The 27848-nt window shown below is 44.0% G+C and overlaps 1 protein-coding gene across 1 annotated transcript; it reads left to right on the plus strand.

The window, feature by feature from the left end:
* The first annotated feature begins 20454 nt into the window (after window positions 1-20454).
* On the plus strand, window positions 20455-27314 carry LOC136996599 (olfactory receptor 6B1-like). Its single transcript, XM_067317494.1, has 2 exons — window positions 20455-20466; window positions 26355-27314. The coding sequence occupies exons 1-2, from the start codon at window positions 20455-20457 to the stop codon at window positions 27312-27314; spliced, it is 972 nt and encodes a 323-aa protein (XP_067173595.1).
* The last annotated feature ends 534 nt before the right edge of the window (window positions 27315-27848 follow it).

Below are 27848 nucleotides of genomic sequence, written 5' to 3' on the forward strand. Positions count from 1 at the left end.
GAAAAAAAATACTCAGTTGTTCCACTCCTGAAGGATCCAAAGAGTCATGCAGCCTATGTGCCATTCAGATATTTCAGGTGAAGAAGTGAAAGGTAGGCTGGGGAAATAGGCTGACAGGAACCTCATAGAGTTCATCAAAGACAAATGCAGAGTCCTGAGTAACCCCATGCAACAGGACAGGTTTCAGACTTGTGGAAAATCATTTGGGGGTCCTGGTGCAAGCTGAACATGGGTCAGCAGCACACTCTTGCAGCAAAGGTGACCAACCACTTCCTGGGCTATATCAGCAAAACTGTAGCCAGCAGGATGGCAAAAGTAATTCTTCCCCTCTGTCTGGCACTTGTGAGACCCCCATTTGCAGTACTGTGTCCAGTGCCAGGGTTCCCCATGGCAAGAAAGACAGTGACATACAGACTCAAGCCAAACCAGTGGAGGGCCACTACAATGGTTAGGGGGTTGGAGCACAAGACATAGGAGGAGAAGCTGAGAAAGCTGGGTTTGTTCAGCCTTAAGAAGAGACAGCTGAGGGGCAATCTCATTGCTGTCTACACCTCCCTAGTGTGAGGCTGTAGAGAAGATGCGTCCAGAGTCTTGGAGGTGCTCAATGACATGATGAGAGGCGATGGACACAAATTGCAACACTGGAAATTCAAATGAGATCTAAGTTTTTTTTATTTTGGTTGGTTGGCTTTTTTTTTTTTTAACCCTGAGGATGGTCAGACATTGGAAGACATTGGCCCAGGGAGGTGAATATCCTTGGAGATATTCAAAACTTAACTGGACAAGTCCCTAAGCAACCTGATCAAGTTGGCCCTACTTTGAACAGGGGCTAAATCAGACAGCTTCCAGACATCCCTTCCAACTTAAATTATTTCATGATTCTATGATTAATCTATCTGTGATTCAGTCAGAGATATTCTATTCCCACTAGCTCTTCTGGGGTTCGTGATAATGTTTGCTCTCTTACACATAGGCTGGCTACTGTGATGTTATTTCTAGCTGACTCTTTAACAGTTTGCTATAGAGGTGTTCCTTTTGTCAGCCCTATTATTAAGCTATAAAGAGTAGTCTCCAAATTGGAAGCGGGGGGAATATTTTTTTCAAATTCCCTTTTCTGGAGACTCTATTGCAGCTAAAGGTAGCACTGGATAGCAGGAACTTAGAATTAGTTCTTATAATCCTTCTCTGATAAGACACCTTAGCCACATCTGCCAATAGTGAACTGACAGTGCTCAGGGCATAGGCCCAAGCTCTGACATATAATGCCTGGGTATGGACTGAGGGTTAGAAAAATCCAGAACCCATTAGCAATAGACAGCTTGGATGTAACTGTAGTTGTCTTACTTAGGAGTGTAAAAACACTTTTTAGATATATGAATCTCTATTATGCCAGTTGGTCTCAATGCCAGAAAATGGTCCTTGGTCCATTTTATTTGCCAGTATAGATGGTTTTACATGTTCACACATTGGTTCATTTCCACCAAAAAAGCCCAGTCATTCTTTCCACTCCAGCAAAGTGGAGGCCCGGAAAGGTCTTGTTTTGTAATTGTAAGCCTTATGCAGATATCTCGGATTCCCTGAGGCATCTAAATGACAGAAGCTGTCTATGTGTAGATACCTGCATCACTCCTCTGTATCATTCAGAGCATCCAGTGTGGGGTGAGTCCTACCAGTGATATTCTCACTCTCCCTGTCCAGTGTCCCACCATGAACAGGCACTCCGATTTTGGTATACATACAGCCTCTGGATAATCCTCCTTTAAGAGAATCAGACCTTTGATCAAACAAACTTAATACTGTTTTTCACCACTGTTTGAGAATATAGCAGCAGGAGGCAGAGGTATTTCTGATTTGTATGGGGATAAGCAACAGATGAATTTGCCCTCCCATGGTCCTCTCTCACACACATGCTGTGTTTAATGCTCCTACTTCTGATATCAACTGCACTGAGTGAAAGGAAAATTGGTCTTCTATGTCTCTGAGAATGTATATGGAGATCACAAGTCCAAAATTGTCCTCTGTTCCTAGAGTACAGCTGGCATGAATTCACCTATCTGCTCTGAAACAGGACCATCATTCTGGTGTAAACAAGCAGGGTATTTTCAGTGTAAATTAGGACTGAGCCCTCACAGATCAGGAACTAACTGCAATGTGTCAGTGTTCACACAGATGACTGTGAGTCAGTCATGAAAGCCTGTTTTGAGTAACACTGATGAGTAAGATGTATCCTAAAGCACAGGGCAAAAAACAGCCATGTTCAAGGTTCATGTTTTTCAGCTGATATTAAAAATGTCTTGAGTTTTGCCTCTGCTCTTCAGTTTCTCCTGCTCTGCCCCTCTGCTTTTGCTCACATCCCTTGCTTCTTGTCCTGCCTTCCCAAGACACTGAAGTTTCTTTCCAAGATGCTGAGCGCATTCATCCTAAGACACTCGAGTTTCACCAAGTTTTAACTAGGCCTTTGTGTTTAACTAAGTGTCCCCCAGCGGAGGCACTGTGTTGTAAGGGCTTGGGGAGAAAGCCAATCATTTGCTAAGAAAGTTTTTAGTCTCACAAGTAAGTCTAATCCCAGAGGGCCTTGTTAGCAGGAGCTCCAGTTAATTGCGCTATGCTTCTTACTGAAGACAAATTTTCTGTTGTCTGAAGGAAAGGCAAGATCAGGTCAGGCTGAATCTAGGCCAGGCTAGGATCACTGGTCATTCTGGGAACTGATGGATCGGACAGGTATAACACCCTTGTGATACCAGAGCTGGGAAAAAGTTAGAGATTTTCCCAAACTTGTGAACAGTTGCAGGGGCTCCCAGGGCATGGCAGCAGGGTCATTGGGCCAGCATGCACCTGCATGCAAATAGAATCTTGCTTAGCCCTGGTCAGGGAAAGCCTAACCTTAAGTAACAACTCCCAGATGCATTGACCAAAGACAGCAAAGAGAGCTTCACCTCAAGGAACAGAGACCATACCTAATATTCCTGACAAGTGTAAATTGCTTCATCCAAAGCTGGTACACTCCTACTGAGTCAGGCTCAAAAGTTTAAAGCCACATGCTTCAGTATAAGTCAGAAATATTTCCACTATAACCAGCAGGGCAGGATGCACTCTTACTTCTCCTAGCGTAAAACAGGAATGAGTGCCCTGGAAACCCTGAGACTAAACTGCCTCTTTCTCATCATTTCCAGTACACTGGAGGATATAGAGATTGCTCCTTTCTTATCAGTGTGCTAATTATCTTCTTTACACCAAAGTCTACCAGTAAAAGCAAGAAAGTGCCTCAGAGTGAGAGGGGAATGGGACCACACCATTCAGTTACAGATTCTTTCCCCTTTCTGGTCCTTGGGGGAGGCACTGTCAAAGTATATCCAAGGCATGACAGGCTCTTACTTCCAGTCTAGTCCCCGTTAACATGGTTAAAGGAATCTGCCGTTTGAAAGCAATTAGTGACCTCACATGAAATTTATTGGTAAATCTCAATCTTGTTCCAACCAAACCAGCCCAGAATTTTGTACTCAGACCATGTTGGTGTGATCCAAACCTGTTAACCCTTTGTCCCAGTGTGGTCCATTCATTTTACCCCAGTAACTCCGCTTGTTTTTCAAGCCCGAAACTTTCCTCTTGAGTGTCCTATTCATGTCTCTACTGTCACAGACTGTTTCATACATATTAAGCCATTAATGTCCTGCCTTGTTTTATCCATGTTATTTCATTGTCCTAGACATGTCACTCACACTCCAGTCTGATTAAACCATGTTACTTTACTGCTATCTCCTGCTCCTCATGAAATCCCGCTCCCTAACTTGGTCTGTTGTATCAAATGCAGTTCTTATCTGTTTGACTTGCGTTACCCCACTCTGGTACATCCACACTTTCCCCTTCTCCATCTTCAACTGTCCAAACTAATGCAATATCCTTGCTTGGCCTCTTCACCATATCCTTTTGCCAATGGCTGGTACATCCTTAGTCTGAACTGATCCATCCCCCAAACGACCCATTGATTCTCACCATTTCCCTAGCCCTTGCCACTCATCTGATATTATTTTATCCTGCTGCCCGGTTTGGCTTGACCAATATGATCCATTGGCTCTGGTCACTTTTCTCATCCTGCCGTCTTTCTATTGTCCAATCTGGCCTCATCCATTTTCCATTTCTCCACTGCCTCAGTTTAGCGCCTCTGAGTTAACCTGTTGATCTGGCCTCTTCCACCCCTGTCAAAACATCTTCTTGTCTAATGGATGTATTAATTCCCTGTCATACCTGACCTTTGAACCTAAATCACTGTTCCAAAATTCACCATCTATGTTATTCTGTTGTCCTGGCTTAGCCTACCCACTTCAACGCATTGCCTTATCCTGCTCCAGCTGTGTTACCCTCACCACTGGCAAGTGCTACTTCACCATACAATTTGGCTTTTTGAATGAAACCTGCAATCTTCAAAAATACCTCAACCATCTGACTTTGTGCAGTGCAACCCTACTAGCCATTCCCCCTCCCTCCAGCTTTGTCCGTTTTTGCTGCCCCACTGCCCCAGATAAGGTCATCAGAATTAACCTGTTCCATGTCTTGGTTCATTTATGTTCCCTTACCTCTTAGAAGATCACATTGAATTAAAGCTGGCCAAAATCAAGGTCATGTTCAGTAATGGAGTTATGACAGTCAGCATCAGCTGCACTTTACTTTTTTGGTAACTCCACGTGCAGAACCCTTGGGACTTCTTTTCTTGGTCCACAATTTTCAGTGTGCACCTGCACTGTGGTTCTTCTGACATTTGGCTGTGTGAAGATTATTAAAAAACCTGTAGGCACAGAGTAGGAAAATGAACATACTTCCATGTGAGAGATGATAGAAGTGATATAGATGATAGAGGTGCTAGTTGTCTAAACTGATTGTCTGGGGCAGGTGGAAGCATAGGTGCATGCCAAGAGAAGTGGAGGGGAAATGCTGTTTACTGCTTGAGGCTCCTACTAAATTCCATCTGTGAATGACTTGCAGAACTCACCTTATTCCAGGGTTATGAGCTAATCAGGTTTGAAAGTGACTCTGGATTTGGCTGAGAAGACAGCTGCAGCAAAGGCTCTTTGAGGAATGTGACTCTAAGAGGCTGTAAGATTCACCTCACCCTTCTTGGTGTACCTACTTTAAACCACTGTCCCAAGTTGGCCTTTTAAATGTAACTGATTTTCCTGATCATGTTATCAGTATCAACACACTGCTCCATTCTGGCTTACCCAGCATGTTTGGTATGCACCACATGTGTGTTGACACGGGCCTGGCCTCCTTCCCCAGTTGTGTTCTATGTCGTGATTTGGTCTCCTGAACATAAACTACAGTCTTTCCTTAACTTGATCCATCACTGTGGTAGCCTGCACATTCCACATTATTCCACCCTTATGTAGATTAGCGGTCTCTAACCCATTGCCTGGCCAAGCACTTTCCTGCTACTGTGGTTTGGTCTTCACTTGCTAAGTTACTACTTGTTCTGACCATGCTGTGTTTCATTCATGTGAACATGTGACCAGCTGATCTGACCTTGGCCTCTTCTCTTTACCTGGAGCCCTGGTATGCTACAATCAAGCTGCACCCACTATGTCTGGCTCCTTCAGTCGCACACAGTTACCAACAGTTTCCAGACACCTGAGAGTGGCAAGACAACCTTTTTGATCTAGTCCATTCACAGTGATCCTCATCTCCACAAGCCCTTCTTTCTGATGGGTAAAGCTGGGTGTGGAAGGGCTAGGGGAAGATCACTTCAGGCTTTCTGTTTTTTCTGCTGTCTCACAGGCAAGTAGTAGTTTGCAATGAACCCTGACAGGCACTAGATGGAACCAGTAGACTGAGGATGTGCTGCAGACAACCTCTCTGGAGACCGGAGATAGCCAGCTGCCAGAGCTGCTACAGCAGAAGAGAGAGTTTGGAAGGGGTAGAGGACTTATCGGACACACAGAACTTTGTCACAAGCATTGCCCAGAGTTATTTCTGAAAGTGGTGTGGGGTGTGGCTGGGATATACCCTGGCAGTGGAGAACAGTCTTATATGGAGCAGAGGCCACAAAATACCCCTTTGCCTCCTTCCTAAGCCTGATCCACTTGTGTAGCAAAGTAATCCCCATCTGACTTCATATTTCACCCACTGCCCCAGTCTTCATGATGGCTGCCCTGTTATGGCCCATTCATCTTGGCTCCTTGTCTAGCCTGGCCCATCCATATTTTCTTACAAGCCTGGCTGTCCCATGCTCTGGTCCTACTGATTCGTCATGCCGTAAACAATTTCATAGGTCATAATCCATAGCTTCATTCTGATTCATACTTGATTCATGGACTTCTTGGTCTGTTCCACCTTATCAGCCTGATGCTTCAGCCTGTTCCACCCACAGCAATTCCTTAGCATAGCACAGTTCATCTACATTCACCAGCTGTATTGGCCTGGTCTGTTGGTGGTATTTCACAGCCCCAGGCAGGTTCTGGCTCCCCCCACACACACCCCCAGCACTAATGACAATACACAGCCCCTACCTTTTCTATTTACAGTAACTTTATATTCGCTCCCTTTCCCTTGTGAGAAAACTTGCTCATGCCTCAGAATTCATTTAGATGCATCACATTGAATTTCCTTTGAACATGTACCTGACAGAATTTGCCTGAGAGTGAGCCTGGCATCTGAGAGCAACAAACTGTGGGTCCTTTCTCCTGTTCCCTGTCTACAGATCCTGTCTGCATTTCAGAACCATTCCTGCAGCCAAAGGATAAAGATGTTTGTAATGAATTTGTATAAGCTCTAGGTGGAGCCTATAACCTGATACATGCGACAAGTGGTTACCCTGGAGGTAGGTGTTGTGCTAGCTGCCAGATTTGCTTCTTCGGGAGAAAGAGTTTACAGAGGAACAGACGAGTTCATTGTTGCTCATTAGTTGGGTTTGCTCTGTCCATTTTAACTCACTACTGCAATTTGATTCAAACCTGCTGTTTCACTGACTGCCTCCAGACCCAACAAAACACAGATTCCCCTGGGCTGATTCACCCATGCTGAACTCCTATCCACTAATCAAGAAACTAAGTAGAGCAAGGTTTTGCATGGATGGAGTACAAACATATGAATTTTGTAATAGCAGTAGATTATGTTGGGCTGACAGTCAGCTCTCCTGCAGAAGGTGTGCTGCTGTTGATGAGTTGTGTCATCAGGTAAGGGAGTTACGGGAGGAGGTCAGTAGGCTGCGTAGCATCTGAGAAGATGAGCAGGAGATAGACAGAGTATTCTCGGAGACTATACGGCTCCGGGAGTCCCAACCCCCCACAGCAGTGGAGTTGCCGGAGGGCTCTGTGCCGTGTGAAATGGTACATCATAACACTGTAGAAGGCGGCTGGAAACTGGTCACTGCTCGTGGGAGGAGAAAGGCTCCTACTCCTTCTGAAGACTTGCAATTAAGGAACAGGTTTAGTGCCCTCCAGGACAAGGAGGTGGGCATGGCTTCAAGGGAAACAACTGGGACAATAGACCCTGTGCCTTGTGGGAACACCCGGAAGAAGCAGCGGGTGATTGTTGTGGGGGACTCCCTGCTGCAGGGGACGGAGGCATCTATCTGCCAACCTGACCTCATGTCTAGAGAGGTTTGTGCCCTGCCAGGGGCTCAAATATGAGATGTCATGGAAAGACTGCCAAGGCTTGTCCACTCATCAGACTATTACCCTCTGCTGCTCTTCCATGTGGGCGCTAATGACACCAAGGGCAAACTGGACACCATCAAGCAGGATTTCAGAGCTCTGGGGATGGTGGTCAAGGGTCTGGGAGCCCAGGTCATCTTCTCCTCAATCCTGCCAGTGAGGGGGATGGATGAGAGGAGGAGGAGATGGACTTCCCAAGTTAACGACTGGCTGCATCGCTGGTGTTGGCAACAGGGTTTTGGTTTCTACGACCGTGGGACCCTGTTTGAAGATCGACAACTGATGGTGGGAGATGGGATCCACCTCACGAGGCGGGGCACGCGGGTCTTTGCCAACAGGTTGGCCAACCTGGTAAGGAGGGCTTTAAACCAGGAAAGATGGGGGAAGGGGAGAGCTATAGAGGCAGGGTAGTCGGCCAAACATGGCTCAAGTCGGGATGCCTCCAGTGGGTGCATGCAGCCAGGAAAGTGTACATGGGACATGGCTATGGAGGATCCTCTTGTATCCCTCCTGGGAAACCTGCATGCTCGATCTCCTCTCTGAAATGCCTGTACACCAATGCACGCAGCATGGGGAACAAACAGGAAGAACTAGAGATCTGTGTGCGGTCGCAGGGCCATGATCTCGTTGCAGTTACAGAGACATGGTGGGATAGCTCACATGACTGGAGTGCTGTCATGGATGCCTACGTGCTTTTTAGGAAAGACAGGCCAGGAAAGCGAGGTGGTGGAATTGCTCTTTATGTGAGAGAGCAACTGGAATGTATCAAGCTCTACCTAGGGGTGGATGAAGAGCGAGTTGAGAGCTTATGGGTAAGTATTAAAGGGCAGGCTAGCATGGGTGACACTGTTGTGGGTGTTTACTACAGGCCAGCTGATGAGGAAGAGGAAGTCGATGAGGCCTTCTACAGACAGCTGGAAGCAGCCTCACGATCCCAGGTCCTCACGACCTGCATGGATGAGCAAGGCACTCCTGGTCAAACTCAGAAGGAGGAAGTATACAGAAAGTGGAAAGGGGGAGAGGCCACTTGGGAGGAATATAGGAACGTTGTCAGAGTACGCAGGGATGCGACGAGGAAGGCTAAGGCCCATTTGGAATTAAATCTGGCAAGAGATGTCAAGGACAACAAGAAGGGCTTCTTCAAATACATCAGTAGCAAAGGGAAAACTAGGGAAAATGTGGGCCCACTGCCGAATGGGGTGGGTGCCCTGGTGACAAAGGATGCAGAGAAGGCAGAGTTACTGAATGCCGCCTTTGCTTCAGTCTTTACTGCTCAGGCCAGCCCTCAGGAACCCCAGACCCTGGAGACAAGAGAGAAAGTCTGGAGAAAGGAAGACTTTCCCTTGGTGGAGAAGGATCGGATTAGAGATCATTTAGGCAAACTTGACACCCACAAATCCATAGGCCCTGATGGGATGCACCCACAAATGCTGAGGGAGGAGGTGGATGTTATTGCTAGGCCACTCTCCATCATCTTGGAAAGGTCATGGAGAACAGGAGAGGTGCCTGAAGACTGGAAGAAAGCTAATGTCACCGCAGTCTTCAAAAAGGGCAAGAAGGAGGACCCAGGGAACTACAGGCCAGTCAGCCTCACCTCCATCCCTGGGAAGGTGATGGAGCAGCTCATCCTAGAGGCCGTCTCCAAGCATGTGGAGGACAAGAAGGTGATCAGGAGTAGTCAGCATGGCTTCACCAAGGGGAAATCATGCTTAACCAACCTGATAGCCTTCTATGATGGAATGCCTGCCTGTGTAGATGAGGGGAGAGCAGTGGATGTTGTCTGCCTTGACTTCAGCAAGGCTTTTGACGCTGTCTCCCATAACATCCTCATAGGCAAGCTGAGGAAGTGTGGGTTAGATGAGTGGACAGTGAGGTGGATTGAGAACTGGCTGAATGGCAGAGCTCAGAGGGTTGTGATCAGCGGCACAGAGTCTAGTTGGCGGTCTGGAGCTAGCGGTGTCCCTCAGGGGTCAGTACTGGGTTCAACTTCTTCATCAATGACCTGGATGAAGGCCCAGAGTGCACCCTCAGAAAGTTTGCAGATGGTACAGAACTGGGAGGAGCGGCTGATACCCCAGAGGGCTGTGCTGCCATTCAGAGAGACCTGGACAGGCTGGAGAGGTGAGCGGAGAGGAACCTCATGAGGTTCAACAAAGGCAAGTCCAGAGTTCTGCACCTAGGGAGGCATAACCCCATGCACCAGTACAGGCTGGGGGTTGACCTGCTGGAAAGCAGCTCTGCTGAGAAGGACCTGGGAGTGCTGGTGGACACAAAGGTAAGCATGAGGCAGCAATGTGCCCTTGTGGCCGAGAAGGCCAATGGTATCCTGGGGTGCATCAGGAAGAATGTTGCCAGCAGGTGGAGGGAGGTGATTCTCCCCCTCTGCTCAGCCCTGATGAGGCCCCATCTGGAGTACTGCGTCCAGTTCTGGCCTCCCCAGTACAAGAGGGATGTGGCACTACTGGAGCAAGTGCCATGGAGGGCTACAAAGATGATTAGGGGACTGGAGCATCTCTCTTATGAGGAAAGGCTGAGAGAGCTGGGCCTGTTTAGCCTGGAGAAGAGAAAGCTGAGAGGGGATCTTATTAATGTGTGCAAATATCTGAAGGGAGGGTGTCAAGAGTGTGAAGCCAGACTCCTTTCAGTGGTGCCCAGTGACAGGATGCGAGGCAACGGGCACAACCTGAAACACAGACAATTCCATCTGAACACGAGGAAAAACTTTTTCACTGTGAGGGTGACAGAGCACTGGAACAGGTTGCCCAGAGAGGTTGTGGAGTCTCCTTCTCTGGAGATATTCAAAACACGCCTGGATGCGATCCTGTGCAATGTGCTCTAGGTGACCCTGCTTGAGCAGGGGAGTTGGACTAGATGATCTCCAGAGGTCCCTTCCAACCTCAACCATTCTGTGATTCTGTAATTGTGTGATTCTGTGATTCCCAGACTACCTGTCCATATCTCTTTTTTTCCTCAGATTGCATCTGAAACTACTTTCATTGGCTAACAGGAATTTAGTCTTCAGCCACTGAATCTATAGTTTGCAGGTGCAGATTATAAATTACTGCCAGCAGTATGGAACTATGATCTGCTGTTGCCAGAACTGTTCATGTAGAATGGGGCCTTTGCAGAGTTAGAGGAGTCTGTTGCTTTCTCTTGGGATGGCTTGTGCTAAGTCACAGGAATAAGTAACTTGCAGACTGGGCCTGGTGTGGTTCACACATATGCTCAATGACCTGGCCTGGTCCATCCATAGCAACTCACTGCTTGAAACCTCTTCAACCATGGTTCCCACTTACCTCTCCCAGGCTTTCAAGAGCTATATTTTCTGGTGGAAGCTTAGGTTGACTTTTTTTTTTTTTTTTTTTTGGTAATGCAGGCCTGGTTTTGCTCATGCTGGTGGGAAGAGCATGCTGTCACCTGACTCCTTAAGAACCAAGTGGAGCAGTGGCCTGGAAAGTGCCACAGTTGGTTATCACAGAGATGAAAGATATATTAGCCTCCAGAGCTGCTACCCCAGAATAGGAATTTCATGAGGGAAAGATGTGGTTATTGTTCTCTACCAAAGACTACTGCTAGTTTCAAGATCTCAGTGACCTGTCTGTCACTGAGGCTGCAGCCAGTTCCCTGGGATGTGGAAAAAAAAACATGCACAGCAAAGGGCAGAATAGGGTGGAGACTGCAAACTCATATCAGATCCCATCTTATAGGCAGTAAGAATGCTTGCTTTATCCATGAAACACATGGTCCAAATGAAAGCAACAGAATTAATCCTTAGTACTTCATCCTGGTGCCTCATTTCATGGGAACAACAGCAATTAATAGCCCATAGTCTTCTGGCTCCTGTTTGCCCTCATGAGACCACATCAATTTATTTATACCATATGTTAATTTGGCTATAGTGGCTATGTTTATACTATAGGTTCACCCTTGACTATTCCTGTCCACTGCAACAAAATTGTCTCTGCTTTTGCAGTGTTGCTGCGTCCTTGACATACTATTGTCTTCTGTGAACTAGCACTCTTCCAGATCTTGGATATTGTTCAGAAGATAGCACTGGCCAGGAACCAGTCACAATAGTTCACTTGCATGTAGTTAATTATTTTTAGAAGGTGAAAGAGAGCAATAAGATAGGTCATGACTGGTCTGTACTGTCTTTGGCTAAGGCAGTTCTCTGGCATTGTTTAATTGTTGTGAACTGATCCACTCATTCAGCACTGGGAGTCCTCTTTCCCTTTGAATTTATGATATTATTGCCAATTTTCACCGCTACAAGTAATTATTAAACTACATGGTTTCCAAAAGCAATTAAAGGAATAGGGAAGTCAAAGTCAGCCTGGTTTTCTGAATGTATTTTGAAGCCCAAGCTGAAAAGTCTTTCCCTGCTTGAGCCCAGCCATAAGGACAAGTTATCTGTGTCTCTTTCTCCTCTCAGAGTTCAGATATGGTATTGCTAAGTCTGATACAAAAAATAATTTTCTCCTCCATCCTTGCAAGCAGCCCGGATTGTGTGGCAGGTGGTTGCCATGGATATAAGAGATTTTCCAGCTGCTCAAGATTTTTCCTCAGGAGTAGATTTACAGTGAAATAGTAAATAGAGTTCTTTTCACTGTGCATGAGGCCACAGCAAAGCTGGCCTGAAGAATTTAATTTTCTCACTCCATGATAAATCACTTCTGCTGACCTCATCTGGTGCCACGCACAGTGGCAAAGATTGTTCTGGCCCGGAATATCCTGTGGAACTCTCAAACACAGGATAAAAAAAAACAGACTGGGGCAGGAAATAATTGTGAACTGAGCACAGTTGAAAGTAAGTTCTCTCTTAAAAGTTATGCTATCTGGGGAGTCAACCTCTTATTCCAGACCAAACCTGCTGCCTACACGCAGCATGCACTTGGGCTCTGCTGTCATGAGGTCACATTTACAAGGATCAGGGCCTTCATTCCAGTGAAGGTCACCTCAGCACTTACCCCACCAATACAACAAGACAAACATGTAGCTATCTCTGATTAAACAGATGTAATTTGGACCATGAGACATTGTGGTGTCAGAAATACCAAAGGAGAAAGATAGATCTACCCAGCTGGTAATAAGTTCCCCCAAATCCTGATTATGCATTCAAATTTGGTGTTATGCTCTCACTTACAATTTATTTTCAATGTGTTAATATCTGTTCATACTGAGGCAAGAAAAAGAATATTCGTATCAGAAAGCAAGGATTCCTGAAGGTGTTCAAGGCAGGGAGAAACTAACTTTCAGTCTGCTTCCGTGAGCTATTTTTGAAAATTCTACTTGAACTGTCTTGGCTTGGTCTGTCTTGCCCTCTAGTTAAGGGGACACCATATGGGATTTAGTTTGTCTGTTTGCAGCTTTGACCGGATTTGGTTGCCACCTTGATGCTGTTTGTCAGCAGTCCCCAGAGCAGCAGATCACAGGAGACAGCCTGTGATTCTTACATATGTGAAGAATATCTGGGAGATATTCCATCTGTCAGAATGCTGCTTCAAACTGGAGAGCTTAGAGAGGCTGTGTGTGTGTATATGAGAATATCTGGTTAAGGGCTGTTCAACTTAAAAGAGAACACAAGAATAGGAGAGGTAATATCATATTTTTTATTTAATTGTTCTGGCCTATTTTATTCGTGCTAAAACAGTCCCTGAAAACAGTTCAGCTTCAGTTTCACGCCATCATCATCCAACCTGCACAGTAACGTAGAGAGGTATCTGGTCTAATCTACTTATACATACTCTCTACTTATCACTATGAGCAAATTAAGCCAAAGCAGGGAGACTGCTTGAGTGTAGCAATTTCAGTTTCCTTTTAGCACCCAACAGAAAAGTTCTCTATTGCTGTGATCCCAGATATTAGCATTGAGTTTGGAGAGAACTGGGGAAGGCTCCTTGTCCTTATTTGCTGTCCATCCACAGTAAAATACTGTCTGTATTGTCTGCTATCCTATTTCCAGTGGAGGAGGAAAGTTTATCTTCAGCTCCTACAGGATGCAGCTGAAGATGCTAAGCGCAGAGGAAGTAGTGAGAAGGGCCAGCTGCCAGAGTGGCTGCTTTGGTTTGGGGGAGGTGTGTGTGGTCAAAATTCAGTTATACGGTTCTTTTGCAATAAAGACCACTTCTCAATAGCAGAATGAAAAGCTTCCACTGCTGCAGCTCCTATCATGGGTGTCATAAGTCAGGCAGGACTGAGCCTGGCACAGCCTATGGCTGAAAGTTCAAATGGCAGCAATAGGCTGAGTATTGCAGGGAGGAGAAGCCATACAAGTCAGCCTATACCACTGCTCTCCTCTAGCACAGGCATGTTCCCAGTTCATCAGTACTGACCCATGACTGTCACCTGCTCCATATATGCTAACCCTTTCCATTTTGCTGCATTATTATGATTATTTTTTATTTCTCTGTATTAACCCTCTGCTTCAGTCTGGTTCTGCCACATTGCTTTGACAATTTCTCCCAGCATGCTGAAAGAAACGGGAGAGATACAATACATGTGCACTAACCATCTACTCTTTCCCCCATGGGCAGACTACTTCAGGAAAGGAAGTCAGTATGAATGGATCACACCAGCTATCCTCAGAACCTGGTTTCTAAAATCTCTCCCTAAACTGAGATTTCAGTCAAAGCGCTGGAGTTTCCTTTACTGGTGGCAGCTCCAGTATCATCCTACCTACTGAATTACATGCAGACTGCATAACTTAGTTCCACTTGTTAAATACCAGAGGAGAATGACTCTCAGTGATCAATCTCCTATAGTAACTGATGTTAAAGCCAAGCAGATATGAAGGCGGCACAGGATACGGCCAGGAATTCAGATGGCAAGGAGGGGAAAGCCCTGTAGAGAGCAGAAGCTGTAAGATTAGTCTAATTTCATTACCCATATATAGTCCATGTCTGTTCAGCTCAGTCTCGAGTTTGCTGCTGATGTGACAGAAGTCTGTTTCCAGAACATAAAATGTGCTACAGGCTGTTACTGTGGAGAAGGAGAGCTTCCACTGCAGGACAGAGAATATACACTGTGTAAGAGAGGCTTACAGGGTCCATGAAGAACCCCTGTTAAGTCCTAGTAATTAGTCATATGCAGCATCAAGCTTTCTTTTGGACTGGATGTTGTGAGCTAAGCAGGTCTGAAGGTGGTCCTGAGTCTTGAAGTCAGTTGGCAGCAAGTAACAGTAACCATAAAGGTCATCTTATTCCATTTTATTCCTGGCATGGTCCAGCCATATTACACCACTTCTTGTGTTACCCAGTTAAAGCTAATCTAATGGTCCAGTCATGCTGACCAACATCACCTGCCCTGTGCCATCCATCATGGCCTTGTGTCTGACCTATACCTCTATGCTTTCTCTCTGGTCTGGCCCATTCCATCCAAACTATCCTAGCATGTCAGCCTGTTTGATCCACCTTAATTTACTAATCCTGTCTCTTCCATCTGAGTTGATAGTGTATCCCAGCCTTCTCCATTCATGCTGATCTGATGCTTAAGGCTGATTGAGCCACCCTGCAATAATAATACAGTCTATTCTGGCAATGTAGACACAGTCCAGTTTGCCATGATCCACTACCATTAACCCCCTATCCTGAACAGGTTTTACCTTAGCACAAGGAAGTAATTTGGATGGAGCTCCGATTTTTCAAGATTAGCCAAATTTTCATACCTTAATATGATCCTGGCCCCTAAGGCAGTGTATTTGGTACTCCTTATTCCCAGTGACTGGCACAGGTCTTCTTTGTGCATCATGCACTCATTCCTTGTTCTGAGGGTGGCGAGAAATTTGTCTCCAGTCTCCATACACATTGGATAGGGAAGCTGCCTAGAATGAACAGCCATGGACAGAGGAGATTAGCCAGCCCTCAGAGAGGATGCTGCAGTAAACTGGGACTGTACAGCCTGTGGGAGGGGTCTTTGTTCACCTCTGCTAAACAGTGAGAGTGAGAGACCTGCTCTGCCATGCCTCCTGAGGTGTCAGTTGTCACATGTTAAACTGGTTTTACAGTGGTGCAGAGAGACTGTGGCTGAGAATCAGACAGCAGCAGAGGATGAAGTCCTGCAGAGAGGAGAGGCTTAAAAAATAATGTTACAGCACTGCCCTTGCCTAGTTTGCTGGTATTATCTCATTATGGTCTATGCATTCGAATGTGATTCAAATGGGTCTATTCATACTGAAAAACTTCTATCAGGTATTCTACTTCATAGAACTCAGTCTGTAGCTTGTTCTGTTCACCTTAACTGATTTGATTGCTTTGGCCTGGCTATACTAACTCAATTCATCAGGTTGCTTCAGCCACACCGCCTCACTAAGCTTTGTCAGGAAGCTGTCTGCAGCATATATATTCCTTGTTTGGCCCATCCTCAGTAACCTTCTATGGTCCATCCCTTGGGCAAACCGGGCTTGAACATGGACTTGCTTTCTTGTTCTGTTTTAGAATACAAAAATTGCCCTCCCTCTTTCTCCCTCCCCCCCCACCCCCACTCTGCCCCTCCCTCTCTCCCCCCTCCCTCTCCCCCTTCTTGAATGAGTAACAACTGATTTTAGGGTGGATCACAAATAATGAAGGAAAGATTGGATTGAGAAAGAGAACCTTGAGTTATCTGCTGCTTTTCAGTATTTGCTGTTAGACCCTAGTAACCCAGGATCAGTCAGTAACCCAAAGTAAGGTTCCTTACACCTAACTTTATGTGGTGAGCTATTCATCTAGACTACATTTACTGTTGATGGAGAAAATTAGAGAATTCTAGAGAGTCTTCATGTGACCTACTTCATTTGTCTACCTGAAAATGATACAACTGAAAATGATATGACAAAGCACTATAAATGCTAATTCTTCCCCCTTAACTATTAAAAGAAACAGACCACAAGTTTGAGTATAGATTTCTATGTTCTACATGCCTAAAATGAAGTGAGAAGAAGCTCACTCCTAAACTCTATTGCTAGGAGACAGAAAGTATAAGAGGAAATAATTAAAAGTAGTAGGCTAAAGAAGAGGTAAGGGAAAGGTATTGAAAAAATAAGGCATAAAAGTGGAGTCAAGTGGTCACATGTAAAATGAATGAATATCCTGCAGGATTCTTTTGGTGCACCTGTTTGTTCCTATTTACAACCTAGAAGAAGAATTATTGAACTATGTGCTTAAACAGGACACTGGGAAGCAGAAGGGTGTGGGAACTAATGGGTCACAATCAGACTTGGAAGTAATACCCATCTTTTCTGAATTTCAGCCTGCTACTTTTGTCTCCAGGCATCTTAAAGTACTATGTCAAAACCTGATTATTTATGATTGTAAGGGTATGGTGGGCGCAATGCCTGGAGTCCCGTCAGGGACAGATACAGAAACATAAGGCACACGATGGTCAACATTGAGCATTTACTATCTCTGTGTCTGAGCGGGGGTTCCCCAGAGATTTTCCCGATCGAGGCAGTAATGGAGCGGGAGAGTCCCTGGCACTGCTGAGTGTCGGTCCATGGTGAGGAATGCTGGGGGGGCACTATATGAGGTTTTTATGTACTATACACATGCACAGTAAGCACACTGAGCTCATCACTAATCTCAGTTCAAAGCCCAGGTGTAGCGCCACACTGGCACAGGCTCAGCCACGTGACTATGGGTCAACATGCCCTGTTGATGCTCCTTTTCCCACAGAATGGTATGGCTAGCTTCCATCGCCTATCTCCTCAACATTCTTCCACATTTTCCCATACAATGACTTTAATTCCATTTGCTACAACTCTAAATGTTTATCCACTGTACCAGCTATGGGCAGTATGTCATGAGTGAGTCAAACAATAAAAAGAATACAATGTCTACAACTATGCTACTAATAACGTGCCCCCCACAGAGCGATCCCTGGCTCCCAGACTAATTGATACAAAGTTACTTAGCTCCACAATGGACAGGATTAGTCCCCTATAAAGTTGGTTGCTGAAATCCACATTACATAATATTTTCCCCAGGCCTCCTCTGGGCTCAGTGTGGTGTCATTGTGGCTCTTTGAGGTTTCTGTCTGAAGCAGTTAGAAGGTTGTGTTACAGCCCAACAGAGTGTTGTTTCCATTGCATGAAGCAGAGTGTATGAGTTGCATGTTCTGTAACTCAGCATCAAGGCATATAGGCATGTTTAATGCACTAACCAAGGCTTTCTTGGACTGAGTCAGAAATTGAAGTTATTTGACAATGAGGATACACTCCTGTCTGAAAACTTATCTATGCTCCCTTCCGGAGTGCTTCACCGTTCCTTTATAACTTTTATTTGCCTATACTTTGAAATAAAAGTTGAGCTAAACTGAGAATTCTCTGAGAATTCTGATCTCTAAAGGAACTTCCTCCCATTAAAAAGAAAGAAAGAAAGAAAGAAAGAAAGAAAGAGAAAGATTGCTGTGGCAACTTTGACCTTCAGTTCTTACTGTAACCAAAACTCCCTGTCTGCCTTGCTTACACTTATTTACCCTCCATGTCTAATAAGACATACAATCAAGGTAATAAAGACTTAACTTCTCTGCCAAGTGACTTTTCTAGCTGCACAAAATTGAAGTGAACATGTAGACACACATAGGTGGCTGGGATACAGCTGCTTTACTTTAGACATTGAATAAGTAAAGGAGCTCACAAATGAAGACACCCATATTTTAGGGTGAAAATCAGTTTGAGATTAGCCCTGCAACGAGACAACTACCTAGACAACTTTTTTGCATATGTCCTAGACTCTTTTCTTTCTACTGACTGTGCCCCTGTTCAGCGTAATAGTTCAGCCACCTAGCTCACATGTGGACACTTGCAGTACAGTCGCCTGAATGTGGGTATCTCAGTCTTTGTGTTGAATGTCACTTTGAGTTTGTAGACACCTGAAGGGAGCTGGATCTCCCATCATCTGAATGGTGTCTTTCATACCTACAGTGCTATGATATTTAATAAAAGGAAGCTATGACTGGGTAGAAACCCAAGTCATTTTCAAAGGCCAGTACAATCATTCCCTTTTACTTATGCAGAAACTAATGCACGAATAAGTGAAGCAACTTATCTGTCAAAGTTGCATGCACTTATGGGCCAACAATAAACTAGAAATGTCCTGAGTAAGACATTTTCTATATACCAACCTGATAGCCTTCAGTGATGGAATGCCTGCCTGTGTAGAAGAGGGGAGAGCAGTGGATGTTGGCTGCCTTGACTTCAGGAAAGCTTTTGACACTGTCTCCCGTAACATCCTCATGGGCAAGCTGATGAATACAGGCTAGATGAACAGACAGCAAGGTGGATTGAGAACTGGCTGAAGGACTGAGCTCAGAGGGTTCTGATCAGTGATATAAAGTCTAGTTGGAGACCAGGAATTAGTGGTATACTAGCGGTATACCCTGCCCACAGGTGGGCAATGAGCGGGTTGAGAGCTTATGGGTCAGGATTAAAGGACAGACTAGCATGGGTGACATTGTCGAGGGTGGTTGCTACAGGCCGCCTGATCAGGAAGAGGCAGTAGATAAGGCCTTCTACAGACAGTTGGAAGTACCCTAATGATGCTTCTAAGATCACTTTAGGTTTTGCAGATGATCCTGCCTGGCCTCTGGATATTTCTGCAGATGAATACAGGAGTCCCATAATTCCCATGCCATTTATGGCACTCCAAATGGATGAATCAGATACCCTGGAGAAATTATGGTTGGCACCAGACAACAATGCCCTGGCAACAGAATCCTACACTTCTAATATAGGTTGATGATGGTTTAGACTCAGTCTGTAGACAATGGGAAGAAAGAAGTACTTGAAGAATTAAGTCCATTTCATCTTAAAACCCTGACCTGAGATGAGCCATTCGTTAGATCTTTTGATCTCTCTCCACTGCCTGCAAGGTGTAGCTGCAGAGACTGACTTCTACAGATAATACAAGTACATATCTCCTGCACTGAGTGGACTACTGACGGCACTAATTAGTCCAATACTAAATCCATTCATTTATTGCTTGAGGAAACAGGATGTAAAAGACACTTTATGGAAGGTCTTGTGTAGAAGAGAATTGCCCAGTCTTTGGAGTTTTTATTGCACATAACTCACTATAAGCACCTGAATTTTTCTCAGTCTTAGGAATGTCTGATAAAACATATTGCTCCGGAAAAAAATGAAGACTATGGTTTTGTTTAGACATCAGTGTTTATGGATTGCTTTTCCTGAGTCAACTTGCATGCTAAGCTAAAATCAGTGAATGCTAGCATAATGTGGATGCAAAAGAAGATGTTATCTAATGAACACATCACACATCATTCCTGAGCAGTAAAGAAGGCAATAAAAATCATCTCCTCCTCCTAATGTACTTTTCTGGTCTGCATTAAAGAGCACAATTGCATTCTGAGGTTGATCTAACGTCACGTGAAACTAGGATTCAAAGAATTTGAGGCATAAAATAGGTGATGTCACCTTTCTCCACAGGGATTAAAATAGGATGGGAACTTCTGGAATTCAGATAATCTCAGTCATTTCAGATACTTGTCATAGCAGAAAGTGAACAATCTCCTGGAAGTTCTTTTTTTTTTCTCCCTTAAGTTCAAACAGGACTTTGTGAAGTAGCTGAAGTTTAGAGAACAAACCTTTACTTATGGGGAAGGGAGTTAATTTACGTAGGTGAATTTCCATTTTAAATGCTATATGAGGATCTTGATTTTCAAGTATAGTTTTCCTATGCTCCTACTATATTACCTGAGGAGATACAATCACTAAGGGAGGAGTCGGTTGTCTAAACCTAGACATCTAATGGCATTTCTGATGCCATAAGGTATCCAAGGTACCCACGGGGAGACAGCAGATTTGACACTGGACCCAATGTTTTCTCGAGTAACATTCTGAAGGAAGGCCAAGAGGAACTTCCAGAAGTTCAGCAAAGACAAATGCAAAATCCTGCACCTAGGAAAGAATAACCCAACACTTCTGTGTAAGTTGGGCACTGACTGACTAGGCAACAGCTCTGCAGTAAAGGACCTGGAGGTCCTGGCAGACAAAAAGTTAACACGAGGTAGCAGTGTGTTGCTTCAGTGAAGAATGCCAGCTGCATCCTGCGCTGTATTAGCAAGCCAGCTAAGGTCCAGGGAAAAGATCCTTCCTCTCTGTTTGGCACTTGTGAAACTTGTGTCCAGTTTTGGGTTTCCCACTACAAGAAAGACAACCTGTACAGAGTCCAGCAGAGGGCTGCCAATATTGAAAGGGGGCTGGGGCCCATGGTGTAAAAGGGGAAGCTGAGGGAACTAATTTTTTAAGCATGGAGAAGAGAAAGCTAAGGAGGGACTTAACTGCAGTCTGCCACTATTTGAAGGGAATTACGGAGAAGATGGAGCCACGCTATTCTTAGATGTGCGCAGCTGAAAGGATAAGAAGCAAAGGCTCAAGTTGCAGCAAGTTAAATTCAGAATAGATATTCCAAACCAACCAACCAGCCAGCCAACCAACCACCGTCAGAGTGACGAAGCACTGCAGCAGAATTCCGGAGAGGTTCTGAAATCTCCATCCTTTGAGATTTTCAAAGCTTGACTAGACAAGGCCCTGAACAACCTGACCTGACAGTGAAATACGTGCTGGAGGGTGAACTAAAGACCTCTGAGGTCAAACTCCATTCCTCCAACTAAATTTTTCTATGGTTCTTTGATTTGGATGCCAGGTGGAAAAGCCCGTGACATCTCAAATGGCAATAGACACTGATGTTTAGGCAACTGAATCTCACTCTAGCTATCTGCTGAGTAGGTTTCTACCTAGGTCATAACCTAGGTGTCTATATTCCCACCACAATTCATGGACATCTAGGCAACACATTCAATGGCTTGTAGAGACCCATTCAGCTCAAATTTATTTAGACAACTGGAGCTCAGTTCATTTCTCCACACAGAGATGTTTGGTGCCATTTGGGATCGTAGAATCATAGACTCAAAAAAATGTTGTTTGTCAGAGACCTTTGAATATCCCTAATCCATTCACAGCACAACTATCACCATCTCTAGGTCATGTTAGTGGTGGTTTTGTCTAGCTGAGAGTTGGAAACTTCCAAGGACAGAGATGCTATGAGTTCTCTGGGTAACCTGTTCCAATGCCGTACTGCCTTCCCAGTGAAGAAGTTTCTCGTAATGTCCAATTTGCAACTACTCAGTAGCAAGTTGTTGTCTTTGTCCCTTGTAATAGTGTCTGCCATGGCCAAGAATAGTTTGGCACTACTGTCTCTGTAACTGTAGTCTTCTGCTAGATTACCCAATAGCCTCCTGTTTACCATATTAAATAAGCCCAATTACCTCAACTTCCTGTCATAGTATAGGCGCTCTAGGACACACCTCACCATCTTACTAGGCCTTAGTAGGAACCTCCCGAGTTTATCCACATTATCCTTGAACTGGGGGAGCCCAACACTGGACACAATACTGGACACAAGTGCAGCCTCACCAGCACCATGTGGACAAAAACAAATTCAAACCTTCATTCCAGGGAAACACATGACTTCATACCCCTCCCCGGACATCATAATACATACCATCAGTATCGTGCTGTAGTAACATGACTGGAGTATGGCACATAATCATTATTTTTCACAGTTTTGAATAATTATGCAGAAAATAATTATTGTGGCTTTGGGATACATGGTTTATACTGTGGTCTTCACTGCTTCATTCCAGAGGATGTTAGTTCTGAGCTATCTCAGTTGAGTTCACACTGACAAAACACTCTCAGTTTTCTCCCAAGTATACGCAGTCCTCAAAGGCAGTTTGGACATTTTCTGTATCTGCATTTTACAGCTGAGAAGTGTCTTGGGCTATGTACATATCTGAGCTGGGTTCCTAGGCTCTCTGCAGCCAACACACAAAAACAGACACTACTAGGCTGTAACGTCTTTCATCCTACAGATGGCATCTCGGTTTAAACAGCAGGTGAGTTTTGTTAGCGATTCCTATTTTTCTCTATGATTTATCAAGGAGCCCAGCTGACTAGCGTAGATGTAGATGTCTACAGGCAAGATGGCGTCCGCCCACAGCGGTTAGATTTGGTGGAATCTTTACGACAAGATGAACAACGCTGCTTAGACTAGAGTGACTTGTGCTCCCAGGTGACTTTGAGCTACTGGAGTCGCATACTTTAATTGCCCAATTTGGTCTTTGATAAGATTTACTCTTCTTGCCAAATCAACAGAGGCATTAAACTTCTGCTAAGGATAGGAGTCATGTCACCTAATGTAGCTGTCATAAAACTGGGTAACTAATCTAAGCTAATTGTCTAGATTAATTCTACAATTAAGGAGAAGAACAGGTGCCTCCAGAGACTGACTGATCCCATCCTCAGATGACACGTCTGTGATAGGTGGAATGAAACACTCCCTGGTGATTCTGATTCTCTCCATTGATGAGGGAAGCCTGGATGACTAATTCACAGACACACAAAAACCACACTAAACCCAGCTTTTTTTATAGACTGTGTGAATCTCATTCTCTGAGTAAGCAAAATAGATCTTCATCTCAGATCTGAAGAATATAACCCAGAAATGTCTGTGGAATTTTAAAGGAATATTAGGAATTCAGATTTTAGATTTCAGGAAGGTTCTTGGCTGTCAAATAACTCTAATACATGTACAGAATTAACTTCTGGATGCATCCAGCTCACTCCATTGATTACTAGATTTCCTCCAGACCTTTGAAATCCCTTGTCTCCTGGGATACGTCTTTGACATCCATCCTGCACGGTTATAGCCTGATGACTGGTTGTGTTCACATTGCAAGGTGCCATGGGCTCCAAGGGCTCCATGTGGTCCTGAGGATTTCCTTTTCCCCGGTATTTTTTTCTGTTTCAAATGCCCAAATAATGACAGACTTGTAATGAACTTGTCTGAGTGATGATTTTATAACATGATGTTATATGCTGTATAGCCTGTGAAGGAGTATGAAGGAACAGAGACTGATCATATAGTGCTTGAGGAATTTGCAGGCCAGAGAAACTATCCGTGGTTGTGCATACTACCTATGGTGAGCATTAATTAGAACAAACTGGCCATGGAGTTGCATTTGGCCTGGCCTAAAGGAGAACTACTTTGTTCAGCGACAGAGAAGATCCTCCTGCCGCACCTCCCCCCCCTTCCCCCCTCCCCCCCCCCCAAAAAAAAATTTCCCAAGAGGTTATGGACCAACAGCAGGTTGGGTCTTTTGCAAGAATGGGTTTCCCTTACGTAAATACAGGTGCCTACTGGTATTTCAGATGTGTTAGCGTATTCTGCCTTCTCTCCAGAAAGATGAACGTCTTGCAAAGGATTTGATTTGATCATGCAGGCACAATCACAGATAACTGCTCAGAAAAAAGGTTCATACTACATAGTTCTCAGTAGCTTCCTGAGGCACCTTTGTTGGTAGTTTGATCATAAGAAGAACCATTAGTAGGTAATGAGGAATGTCACCTCTAGAAAATGATTCATAGCAGCTGAGTTAGACTATTGCTTTGATTCACGCCCTGCAGGTGCTGCAGAGAGCGCCTCAAAAAGCTAAAATTAACCTTCATGCATTTCCTTCTTGGATACATCAGTTATACAAAGCAAACACTGAGATCCCATGAGTAATTATCTTACACTGAACTACTTTTTTACGAACAGGTAAGAAGCAACCACATCTGCATGCTTTTCAGAACTACGACAGCTACTGGATTTGGGTTAGGTAGTTTTAATTAAACCAGTCCGTGAGTGTGACCACAGAACTGCTGAACTGGTGTGAAGGTAAGAAGAGAAGGAAGCTTTTCACTGTTATCCTTCTTCAGGAACTTTTGTAGGATAGCGATCTCCCTCCATGGAGGAATTAATCCACTGACGTTTGAACACCTAAAGCATACATCTGACCTACAGTGAGCAACAGATTTAGACATCTGAGCTGACTGTTGACATTCACTTTAGAGTCAAGCAAGAGAGAAATGGACAAGGCTATAATGATCCAGCTGAGCTATTTTAGACTTTTTTTCTTTAGACGAGAGCAATAATACTTGTAACTGCCTGTATATGTCTCTATTCTCCATAAAGATGACAAACTCAGTTGCATATTAGATAACTAAACTGTAGCTATCTAAATTGCAGCAGATAAATTCTAGCTTCTCAATATAGTCTTTTCATTTTGAGGCAGTTCAGGTATATACTCTAGTTCAAGAGAGTCAAAAATGTAAGCATGTTATTTGACTTAGGAGGATGGTTATTACTCTCTTGCAATTATTTACGTAGAGAATTTGCTGGCGTGTAAGATGAATATTTTGAAATTTAAAACACTCACATATCCCCAGTTTTGTAGATGGAATTAATCTTGGCCAGGACATGAAGTACTGAAAACATGTAGCGTAGAGAAAAAATGGTTAATAATATGTTTTGCACTGACTAAGAGAAAATGCTGCAATTCATGTTCTGTTCATTTCTGCTTTACCAAGTCTTACATTTTTTTTCCTGTGGAAGATTCCAGAATTAATTTTCTGATTCTGCTTAGATATGCGGAATTCCTCATGGTTAGTAAAGACTGATAGTAATACGGTTATGAAGCTGTATGAGTTTGCAGGTTATAAGTCTTCAGTCATGGTTTGTATTACTGCTTCTGAAGCTACCAAAGGTTTTAAGTGAATAGTTTCTAGACTGGAGTTGCTGTGTCAAGGAAATATTTTATGTAGAGAGAAATTCTTCCATTACTGAAAACCTGTTTTTATCATGTTCTTTTCTCTAATGATATTTGTGTGTGAGGGGGTTCTGTTTGTTTGTTTGTTTAACATGACATAAAATATTACATGAGTAGAACTTTAAATCAGGATGAAAAAGCTTTTCTTGTCTTAGAGAGATGAGAGGATGGTGCAGTTAAAGGAGAGAAGTATGCATTCTCCACTTCGGTAGTTGTTGTATGTTTTTATCTTTTCAACTTGGTTTGTAGATATTGAGACTAATATGTGAAAACAGGCTCAAGTAAAATTATGGAAAAGGTTGATAGATGTAGAAATGGAAGGAGAAAACCGTTGGGGGGTGGGGTGGGGGGGGGGAAGAGGCACAGCCTGAGAAACGCATTCTTCCAAAAGGTGCTTCATCTTCTCCAAGAGCTTTGTTTAGAATGATGCATATTACCCTCTGGAAGTACTTATTTCTTTTGGTGACTGTCTCAGGCTTTATATGCCAGGAAAATATAGTGGGACTGAACTCTACTCTGCAGACAGCATGGGAATGTCTTGGCTTTGCAAAACTGAGCCCAGTTACCTAAGTCATGCAGATGCGTTCTGGATATCCAAAATGTCTTGAAACTCAAAGAGAACTGGGCATCCAGCTGTTATGTGTTCCTTCAGAAAAATTGCCTAGAAAATGCAAAATATAATGGCTTATTTTAAAACATGAACTTTTGTAGTACATGCCCCCAAAGAGCCTGATCTCTCTTTAGATATCCAACTCCTATGCATTCCAGCAATAACCTAGTTCTCTAATTATGAACCATATATCAAAATACGTGTTTGTATATCTTCAAAACAGTATATAATCTGAATGTAATAATGTTCTTCTTTTTCTCCCTCTCATGTTTTTTTTTGTTTTATCATTCTTTCTCATTTTCCTTTCTTTTTAACTTACTATATTTTTCCTTTTTCTTCTTCCGCAGTTTGTCTCACTGTTTCTTCGTTTTTAAAAATCTTCCACATTTTTTTTCTCTTTTATTCTCTTTACTTTTCCTCTGAAGCTTGATGCTATGCCCCTTGCCATGAAGCAGGAAAACAGCACAAATTTCCAGGAATTCATCCTCTTGGGATTCCCAACAATTATGGAGCTTCAGATGTTGCTCTTTGTGATATTCCTAGTGGCCTACATGCTGACAATCTTGGAAAATATGCTCATCATTATCCTGATAAAGATGAACCATCACCTTCACAAGCCCATGTATTTCTTTCTCAGCAACCTCTCCTTCTTGGAGGCTTGGTACATCTCAGTCACTGTCCCCAAACTGCTACTGAATTTTCTGGTTGAAAGCAAGAGCATATCTTTTGTAGGCTGCATGACCCAGCTTTACTTCTTCATCTCCCTTATTTGCACTGAGTGTGTCCTCCTTGCGGTCATGGCCTATGATCGTTATGTGGCCATCTGCAACCCCCTGCGCTATCTGGTTATCATGAACCACCGATTCTGCATGCAACTAGCGATATGCTCCTGGCTCACTGGCTTCCTGACCTCCATGCTGAAAATATTTTTCATCTCTCAGCTGTCTTTTTGTGGTTCTAATGTCATCAACCACTTCTTCTGTGACATCAGCCCCTTGCTGAACATGTCATGTGCTGACATGACAACGGCTGAAATAGTAGATTTCATTCTGGCCTTGTTTATCTTGCTGGTTCCACTCTCGGTCACTATCATCTCCTATATATGCATCATCAGCACCGTCCTGCACATCCCCACAACCGAGGGCAGGAAGAAAGCCTTCTCCACCTGTGTTTCTCACCTCACTGTTGTCACTGTCTTCTTTTCAGCCACCTTGTTCATGTACGCGCGGCCCAAGAGAATCCACCCTTTTGACTTAAACAAGCTGGTGTCAATTGTGTACACTGTTGCAACCCCCATGCTCAACCCCTTCATTTATTGTCTGAGGAACCAGGAGGTTAAAGGAGCTTTGAAAAAAATTTTCAGTGTTGCACAGACTGTCCCCAAAGTGCCTCAATCCATCACTGTTCTCCATTAAGATAGTCTCTCATAGACAGAATGTGAATGTAAGCGTTAGAAGGAGAGGATCTAAGATTAGAATTTAGGAGGTACTTATTCAGAACTGTAACCATCATAAAGCTGGCAAATGAAAAACCGGAAGGATACATATAGTCACTTATCCTCAAGAGAGATCACCCTTCTACCCATTACCTTCAAATGCTCTTCCTTTTTTGATGACATATTAGGTTCACGCACAGTGAAGTTACTCATTTGACTCAGAGACACTGCAAGGAACAAAAAGACATGTCCAACATACCGTATGCCAATGGATTTGATAAAACAACTGAAATGTTGTTCCGTTCACGAGGAGTTCCAACTCCAGGCAATATCTGACACCTAAGGGGAGATTCATGTGCCTAACTAAAGCCACATGCCTAATGTTTTAATGACCTTGCGTATTCTGCCCGGCCTCCAGATGCCATACCAGCAGGAAGTGTTTCTTCCATGGTTTGTGTGTCATATCTGCCTACCCAAAGGGGAGGTCTCAGGCAGTCCAGAATATAAAAACCTA

Source organism: Apteryx mantelli, unplaced genomic scaffold (genome assembly GCF_036417845.1).
Source record: "Apteryx mantelli isolate bAptMan1 unplaced genomic scaffold, bAptMan1.hap1 HAP1_SCAFFOLD_50, whole genome shotgun sequence".
In the NCBI taxonomy this organism is placed as follows: Eukaryota; Metazoa; Chordata; class Aves; order Apterygiformes; family Apterygidae; genus Apteryx; species Apteryx mantelli.